This window comes from Penicillium canescens (genome assembly GCF_028828765.1).
Source record: "Penicillium canescens strain IBT 15451 chromosome Unknown utg000011l_segment0_segment0, whole genome shotgun sequence".
Lineage (NCBI taxonomy): Eukaryota > Fungi > Ascomycota > Eurotiomycetes > Eurotiales > Aspergillaceae > Penicillium > Penicillium canescens.
Window position 1 is genome coordinate 2,361,814 of NW_026703973.1, and position 15,741 is coordinate 2,377,554.

At 40.3% G+C, this 15,741-nt stretch overlaps 4 protein-coding genes across 4 annotated transcripts; 2 read left to right on the forward strand and 2 right to left on the reverse strand.

Annotated features, from left to right (window-relative positions):
• Positions 1-9,950: 9,950 nt before the first annotated feature.
• N7446_013612 (putative mitochondrial folate carrier protein Flx1) lies at positions 9,951-11,001 on the reverse strand (the record flags this gene model as incomplete). Its single annotated transcript, XM_058522352.1, has 3 exons — positions 9,951-10,525; positions 10,588-10,830; positions 10,887-11,001. 3 exons carry the CDS (start codon positions 10,999-11,001, stop codon positions 9,951-9,953), a joined length of 933 nt encoding a protein of 310 aa, XP_058365829.1.
• Positions 11,002-11,913: 912 nt separating this feature from the next.
• Positions 11,914-13,066, forward strand: N7446_013613 (U2 snRNP complex subunit HSH49; the record flags this gene model as incomplete). The annotated part of the gene is made up of 3 exons (XM_058522353.1): positions 11,914-11,933; positions 11,991-12,366; positions 12,416-13,066. The coding sequence occupies 3 exons, from the start codon at positions 11,914-11,916 to the stop codon at positions 13,064-13,066; spliced, it is 1,047 nt and encodes a 348-aa protein (XP_058365830.1).
• Positions 13,067-13,599: 533 nt separating this feature from the next.
• N7446_013614 (DUF2015 domain-containing protein) lies at positions 13,600-14,019 on the reverse strand (the record flags this gene model as incomplete). The annotated part of the gene is made up of 2 exons (XM_058522354.1): positions 13,600-13,919; positions 13,968-14,019. The coding sequence occupies 2 exons, from the start codon at positions 14,017-14,019 to the stop codon at positions 13,600-13,602; spliced, it is 372 nt and encodes a 123-aa protein (XP_058365831.1).
• A 506-nt stretch (positions 14,020-14,525) lies between these two features.
• On the forward strand, positions 14,526-15,545 carry N7446_013615 (uncharacterized protein). Its single transcript, XM_058522355.1, has 5 exons — positions 14,526-14,654; positions 14,740-14,834; positions 14,912-14,935; positions 14,988-15,109; positions 15,181-15,545. The coding sequence occupies exons 1-5, from the start codon at positions 14,612-14,614 to the stop codon at positions 15,350-15,352; spliced, it is 456 nt and encodes a 151-aa protein (XP_058365832.1). The 5' UTR covers positions 14,526-14,611; the 3' UTR covers positions 15,353-15,545.
• Positions 15,546-15,741: the final 196 nt, after the last annotated feature.

Sequence of the window (15,741 nt, forward strand, 5' to 3'; positions counted from 1 at the left end):
TATCGAGCTTCGAGATTACTCGATCGGGGTTATAAGGTATTAAACCGGCGGCGGTAAAGCTATTCTTAATAGTCTCCTATTTAAATACCTTAATTCGTACGGAAGGGTAGGCTTCGAGGAAGTCTAGCTTATTAATATAGTTAATTCCGATACGTATTTTCGATTCGATAAGCTAACTATACGAGCGCTGTAATACCGTAAAATAGTAGATATTAAGAGACTACAAAAGGTAAGACGGGTACGGAGGTATATAAATTACGATAATATCGTAAATTTCGTAAATTTCGTTAAATTACGGGGTTAAATAACCCCCGTAGCCGTCGAGTCTTAAGAGGCTATACTTCCCGTTCGTACCCGAAGAAGTAGACGGAATAAAGAGCTTTTCGAGCCACCGAAGGCTAATGTTATCGGAAGTCTACCCTTCTCGACTAACCTTAAAGCGCTAATCGCTCGGAAGGCCGTCGAACTAAGACTTAATGAAGACTTTGCCTTTAAATATCACGCATAGAGGAAGCGCCTACCCTAAGGAATTTATATACTTAATCACGGTAACCTACTAGATTTCCGGGTTATAAAAGTGCTCGCCGACCGTAGTATTCCCTTCTCGTAATCACCTTTGCGGTCGCAATTAAGCCTATTGCGAAACTAGTCTCGTCGAAGTTATAGATATCGTTAGGGTCGATGCCGTATTAAAGTATCGTTTTTTAGATAAGATTAAACTATTCGTAAATGATTTTTAGGTCTTTATATTTAGCGCGACAATAATCATATCGCCTCGAAAAGCGACTCGACTCTAGATACCTTTTCACGAACTAAAACGCATAGAATATACGTCGAGGACTAACCCGCACACTTACCCGATTTAAACCCAATTGAACTGGTATAGCGCTAGTTAAAAGTGAAGCTTTTTACATTATTTCCGGAGCTTATTAGCATAGGAAGGTCGGAGGTAGACTAGCTTTATTTTAAAAAATGCCTAGTGGAAGCTTAGAAGGCATTAGATTAGGCAAAGATAGATACGCTGATATTGAGCATGGGAAGACGTTTGAAGGCAGTGAGGAAGGCCAAGGGGTATTACACAAAATATTAAGCGAATTTTCGAAAGTGCTATTATTAAGCAACCCTAAAATTTAATTATATTATTGTAGACCATGAAATGGTGGTGCTAGATACTATGAAAGTGATATATATATTTTGCATGGGGACCCGAAAAAGTGGAGTGGGTAAGAACATCTGAACCCCCATGTACTATAGGTAAAGCTATTAAGAGTAGTAATAGTAGGGTTAGTATTAAAAAAGGCTATATATATACTTAGAAGTAGTAATAGCAGCGGCTGATGGGGTTATTATGATTCATATAAACTATATATACAAAATTAGGAAAATCAGGAACCCTTATTCTTAGATATACCTTTATAACGATGTTAATCCTATATCTTAAATTATACTAATTAGTATTACTAGTACTATTATACTTGGATTTATAAGAACTAATATTACTATATTTAGTAGTCTTAGAATAAATTAAACTAAAATGACTTACAAGTAATAAATTTAAGACTACTGTAGATACTATGATACTATAAAGGTAATACATAGAGTAAAGCTAGTGATAAGCTTATTTTCTTAAAAAAAGGAATCGATATAAGTCTCTTAAAATGATTACTAAAAAAAGATTTATAAGACATAATTATTATAATATATATATGAATTAGTTAAATATTATTCTTTATAATTATAGGATAATAAGGGACTAGGTTATTAGTAAAATATATAATAGTAATATGTCAAATACTTTACCTAGATAACTAGGGATAATTATAAATGATTATAAAATATGGGGAAGAAGTTAAATAACATAATACTTTCTAATAGTATATATGTAGAAGAAGCTAGGGAAGACACTAAGACTTTAGATTTACTATATCCTAAAATTGACTAGAATATTAAATAGTTATAAATAGGAAGATTAAGCTTTACTATATATCTTAGGATTAGTTTTTACTATAATAGAGGATTAGGAATTAAGGGTTAAACGGTCTGTGAAGGCATGCACCCAGGCAATACACGTCTACCGACTAGGCTAAAAAGACCACTAGATCACTATTCAGCCGTCAGGATGCCTGTGGACCGATATATATACTACTAAAGTACGCACAATTGTACGCGTGCGCACCCCAGACGCCATGCCGGGACACGGTCCTAATTGGGAAAACCAAGTGATACTTATTTAATGTAGCTAGAGTAAATGCTTCTATTATTTATATAAACTAAAAGACTGTAATAATAAAGAGCTTACGATCTACCTTTATTTACAGTGGTGGTTCGTAAGTACTTGGCCTCCGATATTTCGGGCCCCATTCTGGCCTAACCGCCATTTTAGACGGCCTACTATATTAGATCATGAAACCTCGCGCGTCTTAACACGCTAGTGTATCAACGTGTTTTTTGATGTAACTTTCGCAATTTTCTTACCTAATTATGCCTCCCTCCTATACGCGGAAACAGGGGCCCTGCCGGTGCTTGAGAGCGCCTGGAGAGATACAGCGAGCCCTTGGGCTGCTCAGTGCACTGCTGGATCAGCGCACACATCGACGACCATGACCGTTGACCATCTCGCTTAGCTCATTAGCTAAGCTCACCATGTATTTATTGACCTCGCTGGGCCTCGCATGGAGGTCCAACAATTGGTCTTCGATTGCACCTACACATACATTTCTTGTATATCTCTTGGAAGACTCTATTTCCCGTACTCATTGCTACCTTAGGACCTCGTAGGGTCCTAACCGGCCCTAAGCTTAACGGCTCGACGAGAGTTATGATACTAATAGCTAGGGTGTAACAACTATCAAAAAAACGCGATTTCTAGGCATTCTACGTTTAATTATTCAATATATCCTAAGCTAAGAATCGAAACGTATAAATTATCACGTACCGGCCGCCCTAGGAGGCTTACCAACGAAGATCATGATTATATATACGATACCATATAGCAAAACCAGTTAATTTTATTCAATGATCTACTCCCGGATGTCGATTATAAGGTTAAACGCACTTTAATTTAACCCTTTACCTACGAAATAAGCCTTCTTTAACGCCTTTACACGCCGAAAAACGCCTAAATTAGGCCCGAATATATTAGCATTTTGTCATGGCCTGCGGGCCTGACAGAGATTACGTGGGCGACAGAGGTCGGCACGTGAGCTGAGCACGTACTTAATACGGTGTGAGAGCATGGCAGTCATAGTAGCCTTTTTGGTTCACGTTCCACTTTACTGAGCTCTGACAGTAGGGTCTAACACTATGTTACATAGAGTGACTAGCGTTATTAAATATAAGGACTAGCATGTTAGCTATTAAAATTGAAATAAAATCCTCAGATTTCTTCCGGGCAGTCTTAAAAAGTGGGTCCCAGTCCGAAGTATAGGAGGTCAAGTACTTATGAAACACCACTGTATATATCAGTATATTACCGTTATAAACTTTATATGTTTATAATATTAAGGGGTTTTATATATATTAAACACGAAGGAATAAAAGGACTATTATCTCATATATAGGGAGAACCTAAGCTAGGCTATATATCTAGTAGATTTAATAAAGCTACCTATACAGGATTCAGGATACTGAGCTTACCCTTAGTATTAATTAGCTAGATTACTTTAGCTTAGACTATCTAAGACGATTATCTTTCCTATATAGGACTTTACTTGATAGAGGTTTTTTATCTTATAATATTATAATAGATTATCTCCCCCTAAGCCCCTAGTTAACTGTTAATATATAGTCTTACTCCCTTTAATTAATCCTAAAGGTATAGTAATCAAGAAGGGGGTTGAATATTAGGACCCCTAATATTATTTAGATATAAGTCGGAGACTATAGGGCCTATGTTACCATATTTTAAACGCTACGCTAGCTATAAGATCATTGCCTACGGAGTTCTCGTATATATATCAGCTACCCTCGCTACTCCCTTTCATGAGTAGCGTTCAGTCTCTTATTACAATATACCATATTGTTCCTACGCCATTCAGACTATATATTCTATCGTCCTTACCCGTATATAGACTTTGACATTTCCTATGGAACTAGGCAAGATTTGGTCATATAGGAATTCCTATAATTGTTAACTCCTACCGGACCCTCTCCCACAGGACTAGAATATTATTATCTTATCCTACTATAGGAATTCCCATAGGACTCCCATAGGAATAGAAAAATTTACAATCTAACCATTATTCTCCTAGTTAAGCTATATAAATTGCTAACTTATTATAATAAAATACTATAATTTACACGTATTTTAACCTAAGCTACGCTTATTTTCGACTAAAACAAGAACTCGTGACCCGTAGGCCTAATTATACTCCCGTAGCATAAAAAGCATACTAATTCGGAATAATAGGAAGAGCTAGCCTAATACATAACGTCTAACTATTAAATACTAAAAGCCCATATGAATTAGATATACCAAATATAAAGGGTACGCCTTCTGCCAGATGGAATTTAGCTATATTATAGTATTTTACTTTAAATATCTTTAAATATTCTTACTTATATACGCACTCAGTTATTATTTTTAGATAGCTACCGCTGTACTTGATACTTCTTTATATTCGAATTATTCTTTCTAATAAGAATATATTAGAAAGTATAGTTTTAGTTCTTTTTAAGTACAATAATTACAGGTCAAAAGATTTTCATTTTTAAACTATAGGATATCATAGTCACTGAATACTTAGACTATAAAGGAATCGCTACGGTACTATTAGGAATTCCTATCTAACCTATTATTTAGATAGTAGTCTACCATAGGGCGGTTACTTATTTTACAATAGATCTAATTACCCTCTTTAACTTAAAGTCCTAGCTTATCGCGTCTTTTCTAATCGTAAGCTAGAACTTGTACTTAGTAAGTCTTAGTCTTTCACTTTTTATACTTAGTATATCTTAATTTAGCTAATTTTCTATACTAGGCCCCCATTCTAGATATTCAGCGGTAACCTTGATATCCCTAATCTTACCTTATATTCCGACGACTAATCCCATATATACGAAACTTTCGATAGCTAACGAACTACTACTTCCGTACCTAGGTCTAAATTTATTACACTATTTCGACTCCTCTTACTCTTAAACGTAGTAGGCATTTATGATAATAAACTTTAGGTAATTAGGTCCGAAATTGAAAAATATAAGTTTATCTATTAGTAGGTATATATATAAGCGGATAAGATATAGATCGGTTATATATCCCCTACCAAAAGTTCCTTCCCACTCCACCTTTTCGGGTGTTATGTAAAATATATATATCACTTACACTGTATATAGCACCACCATTTTATAGACTAATGCTATAGTTAAATTTCAGGGTTGCTTAATAATAACACAATGAAATTTTTACTTAATATTTTGTATAATACCCCTTAGCCTTAGTACTGCCTTTAGACGTCTTCCTATGCTTAATATTAGCGTATCTATCTTTGACTGAGCTAATACATTCTATGCTTCTACTAGGAATTTTTTAAAATAAAGCTAGTCTGCTTCCGACCCTCCTTAGTCAATAAGCCCCAGAAATAATATAAAAAGCTTCACTTTTAACTAGCGCTATACATATTTAATTAGGGTCAAATCGGGTGAGTGCGTAGGCTAATCCTCGACGTATACTCCGTGAGTTTTAAACCACTCTTTTATATCCTTCGCTAGATAAATCCTCGCGTTACCTTGCTGAAATACTAAATTAGGGGTGTAGATTAGCATTAGACCTTTTTTAAGCGTCGAAATATACGATTTTGAAGTATAACCCCTCCCCGAAGGCGATCCCTCGTCCCGTTCCATAATAATTAATTCTGTCCGACTACCTAGCCAGATTCTAGCCCAAACCATTTGCGAAATATCTTTAACGTAAGCCTTAGCATTTATAAGATATTTTTAAAGGCCCTCCGAGGTCGTACGAAAGCACTATTGTAGTCTAAAGTTCGAGGTTCGTTACACCGAACACTCGTCCGAGAAGATCCACAATTAGAAGCTCTCGCGTCTCTATTTTCGCGCAAATTTTAGCCTCTTCTTTATATGAGGAGGCTTAATTAGTATATTTAGTTTCGAACGCCGTTTCCGAGTCCGAATCTCTTTAAAATTCGACGTATAGTAGATAGAGGGTGACAGATACGAATCTCTAGTAGCACTTAGCTATTTATAGATCTAAAACGGATACCGACGTGCTTATAAATAGAAGTAAGAGCAAGCGCGCTCACTAATAATGACGGAACGGCCGCTTTTTCCTCGATTTTCGAGGGTATCTTCTTCGTGGTAGCGCTTAAGCTTATTATAGATTGTCTTACGAGAACAGCCGAAATCATTAGCTAATTTCACCTACGAGATACCGCTCTTATAAGCAGATACAATAGCTAACCTTCGTATAGTAGTAAGCTACGCCGTTTTGCTATTTTTGTATCAATTCTTATTACAATCGGAGCAATAGGGGAGGCGTAGGAAGAAAAATAAAAAGGTGAGTTGGTTGCCGCGTCAAATTGTAGTGGGGCAGTGGGTAAGAACATATGACTAGTGTCTGTATTAAGATATAAAGCGTACCTTAATAGCTTAGGATAATTTCGACTAAGTAGTATATTTCTCTTGTTAATAAATCGAAGGTTCTATGTCGGAAGTATAGAAAATCACTTCATATCCTTAATGAACTATAAATAAACTAATTATATAAAAGCGTTATATAACCGCAGGCTAATATTAGCGTATCGCTAAAGATAAATTAAGAAATCTAAGAACCTTTAAAATTAGTGGTATAAAAACTATATATTATTTACTTCTTCTAAACCACTACTAAAATCTTATCTCTATTAATAGGCTTAATCTATGTATCTTTCATATAGCTTAGTAGGAATGTAAGTAAGTTATATTAATTATGAAGTCCTCTCTTCCGTTCTAATTCCTCGCGTATTAGGACTTTAAGGATTTAATTATATAAGGCCTAGCTTTCCCCTTTAAAGCTAGTGTTACTTTATCTAGAACTATATATTGTCGGCTTTGAATAATAGTAAAGAAGGACTAATAAAGGGTTTTATTGGATCTACCTAGTAGTATAAAGCTCTTAATTACGTTTATATACTAGATCTTACTATTCCAATAGGCCTTTATACCTATTACTAGATATTTTTTCAACCCTTCTAGGATTTAAGCCACTATAAGGAATATAGTGTAGTGCTAACCTCAATATTATAGTGTCTATAATAATCGAAAAATATAGTATTATTGATCAGGTATTAATAGTTATAACTAATAATATATTAAATAATACTACTATAGTATTTAATTTAACGTACGCGGTCTTCTTAGTTTACTAAGGGTAGACCTAAAAAATAGCAATACTAACCGCTAGTAGTTAGAAGATTAAAAGAAATCACTATAGGTTATCTAAAAATAGTCAGAAATTCTATGCGCTTTTAGAAGGTAAGTTCGAATTAAATTACTTATTATAATACTATCTAATAATATTATATATATATTTATAGCCTTACTATCTTTATTAACGCTAGTCCTTAACGCCGTAATATATTTCTTAACCAGTTAAATAGAAGAACCGAAGCTTAGTCTAATCTAGGATATACGAACTCGCTAGAACCCGTTATTTCTTATATTAAGACGAGTAAAGCGTCTTATATTAATCCCCAATAGATAATATATTAAGTAAAGCTAGCCTCTATTTAAATTAGATTTAGAAAACTAGAGATATAGCGATATATCGATCACCTTATCTAAATTATATAGATATTCTATAACTAAGCTACGTGTCAGTTAAAGAGAAGGATATTATAATCTATAATATCTTTAAGATATATAACGTGCTCTTTAATTATTTTTTAAGTCTCTTCGTTGGCTTAAATAGAATAGGGTAGCTTAGAAGTAAGTAATACTTTAATTTAAGCCTTTTAAATAGGAAAGAAAGGTGAAGTTATCTATCCATTATAGTAAGATAGTACTCAGTAAGTCTAAAGCTATTTATTCGCGATAAGGATAATTATTGATAGGTAGGGAAGAAGTAATATTGGTAATATTATTAGTCAAGAAATAGATAGGGGAGAAGAGAAGTTTCGAACCTCTAAGGAATATCCAACTACGTTTAGGACTATCAGGGGTCACATAGTCACCTAGGTTTTGTGATATTAACAATACTTTTTATACTAGAATATAAGCTAGAGTTCTTAGATAAAGACTAGGCTAATAATAACTACAAATAGCGTTAGAAGTATAAAGAATCTCTATAGCGCTACCTTATTCATTATTACTGATAGTCAATATTACCTACCACCCTCACTATCTATAAGACCACATAGCAGTCTCTAGGTTTAGGTGGGTAAGTGAGGTAGAAGCCCTAGTTATGCGTGTAATACAACATGGTCTGATTGTATTATGAGACTGAACGCTAGTCCTTCCTAAAACCAGCGATAATTGCTTATATACAGACTGGCCTATTCGGGGCCGTGATTACCTTGATCATCCTTCTACCGTGTGTCCTAAGGCATCTATTTATGCCCTAGGCTAGTTAACATCCGTTAGTTAGTCAATGGTCTTAACACTATAAAATACGTTAACGAGCTATGTATTTTAGTGCTCTATTTAACAAGCATCGACCCTAGCGTATTTAGTCCTAGAAAGCTAGTTTTAAAGGTAAGCTTATTTAGTCTAACCTTTAACATATGATAATAGAGAGATATTAATATTGGTAAGAACGCTAATAGTTAATTATTAGCGTTCTTACCAATATTAATTTTCTAACCCTTACTAGGCTAGTATAGGATATTTTCCTAATTACTATAAAAGGCGCTAGTACCAAGCGTCTTTTTAACTCTACCTACAATATATACTACTATCGACGCAGCTCCCTTTAACCCTCGATAATTTGAGACATTATAATATTTTGCCATATCTCGAACTTCGAGATTAACTAAGACGAGATCACTTAAGGTGATAGAGTCTATACTTAGGAAGAGATAACTAGCGAGACCTAACTAATTGCTTGGATCCTAGGTTAGCACGCCATTAGAAAGAGATAGAAAAGTACTATATTTCTATTAGATATTAATAATAACAACAAGATCCTATTACCGTTAATATAGGATGGAAATAATACGTAACTACGTACAGTAATAAGAAATTGCTGTTAGAAGTGCTAAGGCTAGAGGATAATGACATTATTTCGTATTAGTTATAAAATAATAATATAAATAAATAAATATTACTTCTACCGAATCTAGATATTATAACTAACATTTATTTATAGGCGGATATTATAAATGAATACTGTAAAAAACCACTATAAACTACATAATTAATATCGGGACATTTGTATTGTTTATAGTCCTATAGCGGGAGTCCTACGGGAAGTTTCAAGGCCTACTACCCGTATATCACCTCTATAGACCTATTGCGAGGTTTTATAAGACTAAACGCTACCCCTTAAGAGGGAGCAGCGGGAGTAGCTAATATATATACGAGAACTCCGTATGTAGTAGGCTTACCCAAGATGATCCTTAGGCTCTACGGTCTCCGACTTATCCAACCAAACTTAAGGGTCTTAACATCCACCGACTCCAATTTCACTCACTTTGCATCCCTGGAACAGAAGCAATACCTTCAGCATTAAACCGCTCACATACATAAATATATACTACCATCTAAAAGCTTTAAAGTGCTTGTAGCTTATATCCAAAGCCTTCAGATGTGGAATTACTGCAAAGGTACGGTGATTGAAGGTGATTGAAGGGGATTGCTGCCTACTATATAATTTCACGAAAGACATGAATTTGAAATAGGCAAATGTTCGGTCTACAAATATAAAAAATTCGAGGTGCAGTCAAGACCCTCAGAAGAACATGTATACCACGAGAGGCTGTCTCAAATCATGTCCTTGGGCCAACATGCATCTGCGGTAGCTATGGCCTATTTTGCGCTAGGCCGGAAAGGTAGACCTTGGTGTTCTCGTACACCAAAAAGGTCACCCATGTGCTTGGAAGCACGCGAAACAAGTTCGGACCAAGACCCTTGTAAAACCCTGCAGCCCCTTCACGAGTCCATATCTGGGAAATAACATCAATCGCCCCACGGTAAATCCGATGCGCCTCATAAGTCTGCAAGCGGGACCTTATGACTTGATATGGATAGGTAACACTACCTGCGAAGACCTTAGACAAACTGGAAATCGCGAAAAAGTCAAAATTGCCCAATGCCCGCTCGGCGCCTCGGCCGCCATCGAAAGAGACTTCGGTGTTCATCGTCCCGGACCGGATGAGTTTCAACTGCTCGTAAGCCATGAACTGAAGGGCACCATGACTGACACCAAACAGCGCCGGAACAAGGCCACGGTAGAAGCCAGGTATGCCCTCCGTACGGTAGATTTGTTTTATACCCGACGTGAGTGACGAGTACGCCCCGGGCACATGAGAGCCGGTTGACAACATGCGAGTTTTGATCACCCAGATTGGGTTGGTCAGGATCGCCGTAATAGCGCCTTTATGCGGCCACAAGTCAGTGTATAAGAGCTAGATTCCGGTCCAAACATCTCAGGCATACCTGCACTTCCAGACGCCAGAAAATAATCGGACGATGCAAGCATATGATTCCTTCTCTGGCGATATATTCGAAGAGCGTCCTTCAAGCTGCTATAGCAGAAGAAGTACAGAGCCCAGCTTGTAGAGTTCCCAACCAGATTCGGGGCCAATCCCCGATAAAAAGCGGCAAAGCCACCTTCATGATGGGAGATCTCACGGATGATTCGTAGAGAACTGCCGAGCCGGGACGATGACGATCGATCAACTAGAGAAGTCCAATTTAGTCTCACCATACAATCCCAAGGGAAAACAAGAGCTTACCTTGCAATCTTGTCTTGACCAGGTCAAGGGGGTGCAACGAAAGCGTTGACACAATTCCTGCTGTGAATCCAGCTAAAGTCTCCACAACGGATGACGAGAAGCCATGGCTAGTCATGAACCTGAGAAAGGGAAGAGTGATGGGATGAGGTGGAAGTGGATGGAGAGGGAAGCCCGTGACCTCGGGAGTCGAGAGTCACCTACGAGAAAACGTCTTAACGGTATGAATCAATTGAACATAGATCACCCGACCCGATTTAAAAATACAAATGGCCTTTATTGAAGCCCAACGTTCCTCCAAATGGTAACCTGGCCGTTTCCTCTATTCATCTAACCTAGGCAAGCGGCGAGAACAGTCTGATCAGTTAGTACGGGTCGAAATGCAGGCTGGAGTTGAGATACCTGAACAGGGTCGGCTTGGGGTCGCTATAGGTGTAGCCTGTCATCAAGTCAGTCTCCATCACATACACACTAAAGTCTTATGTATACGTACCCAGATAGACAATTAGAGGCAAGTATCCGCTGGAAGGTATCGGTCAGCTCAGGGAATGATTCGAGAACTTCTCAGAGGCTCACTAATGAATTGCAACGCGAGAAATATCGATGACCTTTGAGACACGCTCCTGCAAAAGAAAAAGATGGGCTTAGTCGTCCCAGTGGAAGGGTCGGATTCGCGACCTACCTTGGTCTCTTCGGAGAATTGAACCATTGTGATTGTGGTTGTGATGGTGATTAAAAGAGGTAGTTGGGTTTTCAAGAGATAAAAGACCTGAAGAGCAACACAGGTCGAAGCTGGATGAAGATAATGGTGAAAGAGAGAGTGATGCGGGTGAATCAAAAGTTTTCGGAAGTCGGGGCCAAAGTCAGTGATCGTCCCAGAGCTTCTTTCTTCTTCACTTAACACTTGTCCCCTGCAACTTTATAACCACTTTAAGTGCCAATTTTGCTTACAATACAAGCTGCTGAGTCCGCCCGATAGTCCTTCCTTTTTGTCACTGGGCTGCCTGCGTTCTAGCTGAGATCCGCTGCCATGTCCGGCGCAAGGCATTGGTAAGGCCCTTTCTCACCTTATCCACCAGCAGGAGATATGATGCTAACTAGACCCAGGGAGCAAGACAAAGAGGCCACCGTTTATATCGGAAACCTCGATGAGCGGGCCTCAGATAGCCTCGTATGGGAATTGATGTTGCAGGCCGGGCGCATCGTGAACGTCCATCTGCCGAAAGACCGGGTTACGCAGTTACACCAGGGGTATGGATTCGTTGAGTTTATCAGCGAGGAAGATGCCGAATATGCATCGAGAATCATGAATGGAATTCGCGTCTACGGAAAACCTATTCGTGTGAACAAGGCATCGGCCGACAAACAAAAGACCGTAGAAATTGGCGCAGAGCTTTTTGTTGGCAATCTCGATCCCATGGTCACTGAACAGGTGCTTTATGATACATTCAGCCGTTTTGGTAACCTGATCAATCTGCCCAAGGTGAGATATTTTCTAATATAACATGACCATCGCTAATAGCTTATTTCAGATTGCTCGTGACGATAATAATCTCTCCAAGGGTTATGGATTTGTCTCATTCGCCGACTTTGAATCTTCGGATGCAGCCGTCGCCAATATGAATGGTCAATACCTGATGAACAAACAGGTGTCGGTGCAGTATGCATATAAGAAGGACGGCAAAGGCGAGAGACATGGTGATGAAGCAGAGCGAATGCTGGCGGCCCAGGCACGTAAGCACAATGTCCAGCCTCCTACACAGCAGCTTCCGCCCCAGTTTGGTGCGCCTGGCCCCGTGTCAGCAACGCCTGTCATGTCGAATGGTGACATTTCACGACCCTTGAGTACCGCACCATCGCAAGCACCTGACCTCGGCATGGGTCGCGCTTTGCCAGCTATGGGTTACCAGAGTGTCCCTCCTCCACACAACCGACCTGTCCCTCCTCCCGCCCCGTCGCTCAACACGCCACCACCTGGGCTCCCCGCGCGGCCACCGCGATCTCAAGCCGGCTACGGTGGTCCTCAGACCTTCTTACCACCCGGATTCAATGGTGCTGGTCAGCCGCCTTTCAACCCACAAACTGCGCCACCTGGGTTTGGGCCACCTGGATTTGGACCTCCGACTGGTGCGCCTCCACTACCACCAGGCTTCCAACAGCCCGGATATGGTGGCAGCCGGTGATCCTCGTAGCTTCTGGTCCGGCGAGCCCCCCAAAGATCTGCTACAACCCCGATAATGATTTCTTTGAAATGATTTGATGATCCAAGGACCAAAGGCACTGATTCAAGTTTGATAATTCTCCTCATGGCCACCTCGGGCACGTTGACAGGGGGCGCCTAATAGTGCCATGGAGCCGGCTCACTATTGGCAGTGCATGGTCATGTAATAATAGGTCGTCTCTTTGATACAGAAATACCAGACAGACCGGTAATGTTTTTCAGCACCTGATAATTGCTATCAATATTGAAAGGCAACTGTACATGTTTAAAAGGAAAAAAGAGACCGCCACGTTTCTTCCAAACGCGACAGAAAATCCAGCTCCAAGTGGTAGATTGTTTAGACTGCAAAACGAGTTCGAGTAGTCTGGGAGACCAGAGACGTCTCTTCCCATCAACGGGAACCCTGCTAGCGACAAACAGCACTGGCTGTGACAGGAAAAGAAAAGGAAATCCAATTATGTTAAAAGAACGACTGGCGGTATAGACGTAGAGAGTTCACGAAAACGAAACGAATTTGGGGTCCCTTGGACGGCCGTCAGGTCCGATATTGTTCTTTGCGAATCGTTGCTCTGTGTAGATCCGACGCGCTTCGTCGAAGTCAACCTTCTGATTCTTCATGATCTTTCGCACCTCCCTCTTTGCTTTTTGATCCAAGCCGCCTCTGGAATCACCACCGGCGACATTGGCAGCTAGATCGAATTGTGATGAGCTTAAACCAGCCTCCAGATCGGCTGTGAAACTAGAAGGAAGGCGATGATAGATGTAGTCAGGGACCGGGATTAGTGGTATCCATCGTGACCGAGTGAGGTACAGCGCTGACATCTAATTAGGACCAGTTCAGTATAGCCAATAAACCAGCTTACCTGTTCCAGAAATTATGACCGTGAAAATGAGAGAATAAAAAAGGTAGGTCATGTTGAGTATGCCGAGTTTCTAAGGGTGGATATTGCGATGGCGCCCTCGATATCTCTAAGAGATGAAGTGTCCCTGTAGACAGGAAGCAGTTATTGGGGGAAAAGGCATGGAAACAAAACAAAAAGAAAGAAAGTTGGTTTACTGGGAAAGGCAACGTCAGCGCATCCGTCGGCAGCCTAAAGGTTGGAGATATCCAAGCGGAAAGCGGAAAGCGGAGAAGGCTGACAAAAAAAGGTACAACGTCCTTTACAGTTGTATCATCAAGTGGAATAGCAAATAGAATATGATACTTTCCAGGGTTACACTTGTAGGCGTTATTACCTTTGCACTTTCGAGACTCGCAAGAAGTGTACAGGGTAAAATCCGAACTAGCCAATTTAGCGTGTAAATTTGATGCCTCATGATGCAAGCAACAAAGCCAAGCTGTCAGGCCACAAGGCACCAAGGCACTAATCTATTCCCAAAGTGGCCGCCTTAGCGAGACGTCCATTTCAGGTCTTGGCATTCGACACACACAATTTGGTCGAACGTGAAGACGGTTTGATAGCGACTACGATCCCTCAATTTCCCAACGCAACACTATCTCATCACAATGGCCACAAACATCTCTAACGATCTGGTCTGGCAGATCACCCGTATGTTCGACCTTTCGCAATTCTACTTGGGAATTTTTACCTCGCTTTTTTGACTCGAACGTCCGCTGATCGCTCTCTGGAACAGGCAACCAGAACAGCTACCTGGTTAAGCGCAACAGCGGCGGTGGCTCCCAGTTCTCCCGGGACCCTTTGAACGTGCTCAACAAGCACTCTTACAAGGTATGGGCCTTGGGCTGTTGACTCCGGTGGATAGCTCTTTTTGTGAATGGATGGCTAACAATGGCTTGGGATTGCAGTACGCCGGCTATGCCAACAACAAGGTACTTTGTTCTCTTTCTTGTTTGGTTCTCAGGGTGCTAATCATCTCCTCAGGCCATCGGTGTCCAGGGAACCGAGAACGGTGTTGCCGTGACCACCAAGAAGCCCAGCAACCCCCAGCAGCCCGCTAAGAACACCGTCACCGTCACCTACGGCCCCAGCACTGCCACCCGCAAGTAAGTGAACCTGAATCCCTCACTCATGGCCCATATGACTGGTGATCAGTACTGATGGTAATTACTCCCAGGATCTACAAGGGTGTTGCCGACAAGACCGCCAAGCACGGCTACCGTGCTGACATCCGCGAGGAGGCTGTTGCCCGTGTGAGCGCCATCCGTCGCTCGCAGCTCCCCAAGAAGGATACTCCCGCCCAGAAGCCCCGTGGCGCCAAGGCCCGCAAGGCTGAGGAGTCGGAGTAAATGCGTTTCCCTGAAATGACCTAGAATTGTGGCATGTGAAGGATCTGGATTGGATGGGAGACCTGATAGGCGTATATCGCCGTGCTGGACTTGGGATAGATCCCATGTAATCTAGCAATCATGCTCCGGGGCAGAAGAAAGAAGACTGTCCCCAGAGAGAAAACAAATTCCAAAAAGAACAGTTTTCAATCGGAAAAGAAATCAGCCTGAGAATGTCGTAGTACAGTAACATATGCGATCAACAACCGACCAGTCGGCCCGAGCCTCAGGACACGGAAATTGCTTCCCGCCTTTTCCCGATGGAACAATCCGCGCACATGTCGGAGTTGGTTTAGAAGCGAGAACTTCCGAATAATGAAGGAGAGAAGGACAGGTATTTGGATACATTA

Excerpts from the sequence above, each read along its gene's own strand:
- N7446_013615 (XM_058522355.1), top strand. The coding sequence starts at position 14,612 with ATGGCCACAAACATCTCTAACGATCTGGTCTGGCAGATCACCC. Across the intron at positions 14,936-14,987 it reads CCGGCTATGCCAACAACAAG|GCCATCGGTGTCCAGGGAAC; the intron begins GTACTTTGTTCT and ends TCATCTCCTCAG. Across the intron at positions 15,110-15,180 it reads CCCAGCACTGCCACCCGCAA|GATCTACAAGGGTGTTGCCG; the intron begins GTAAGTGAACCT and ends AATTACTCCCAG.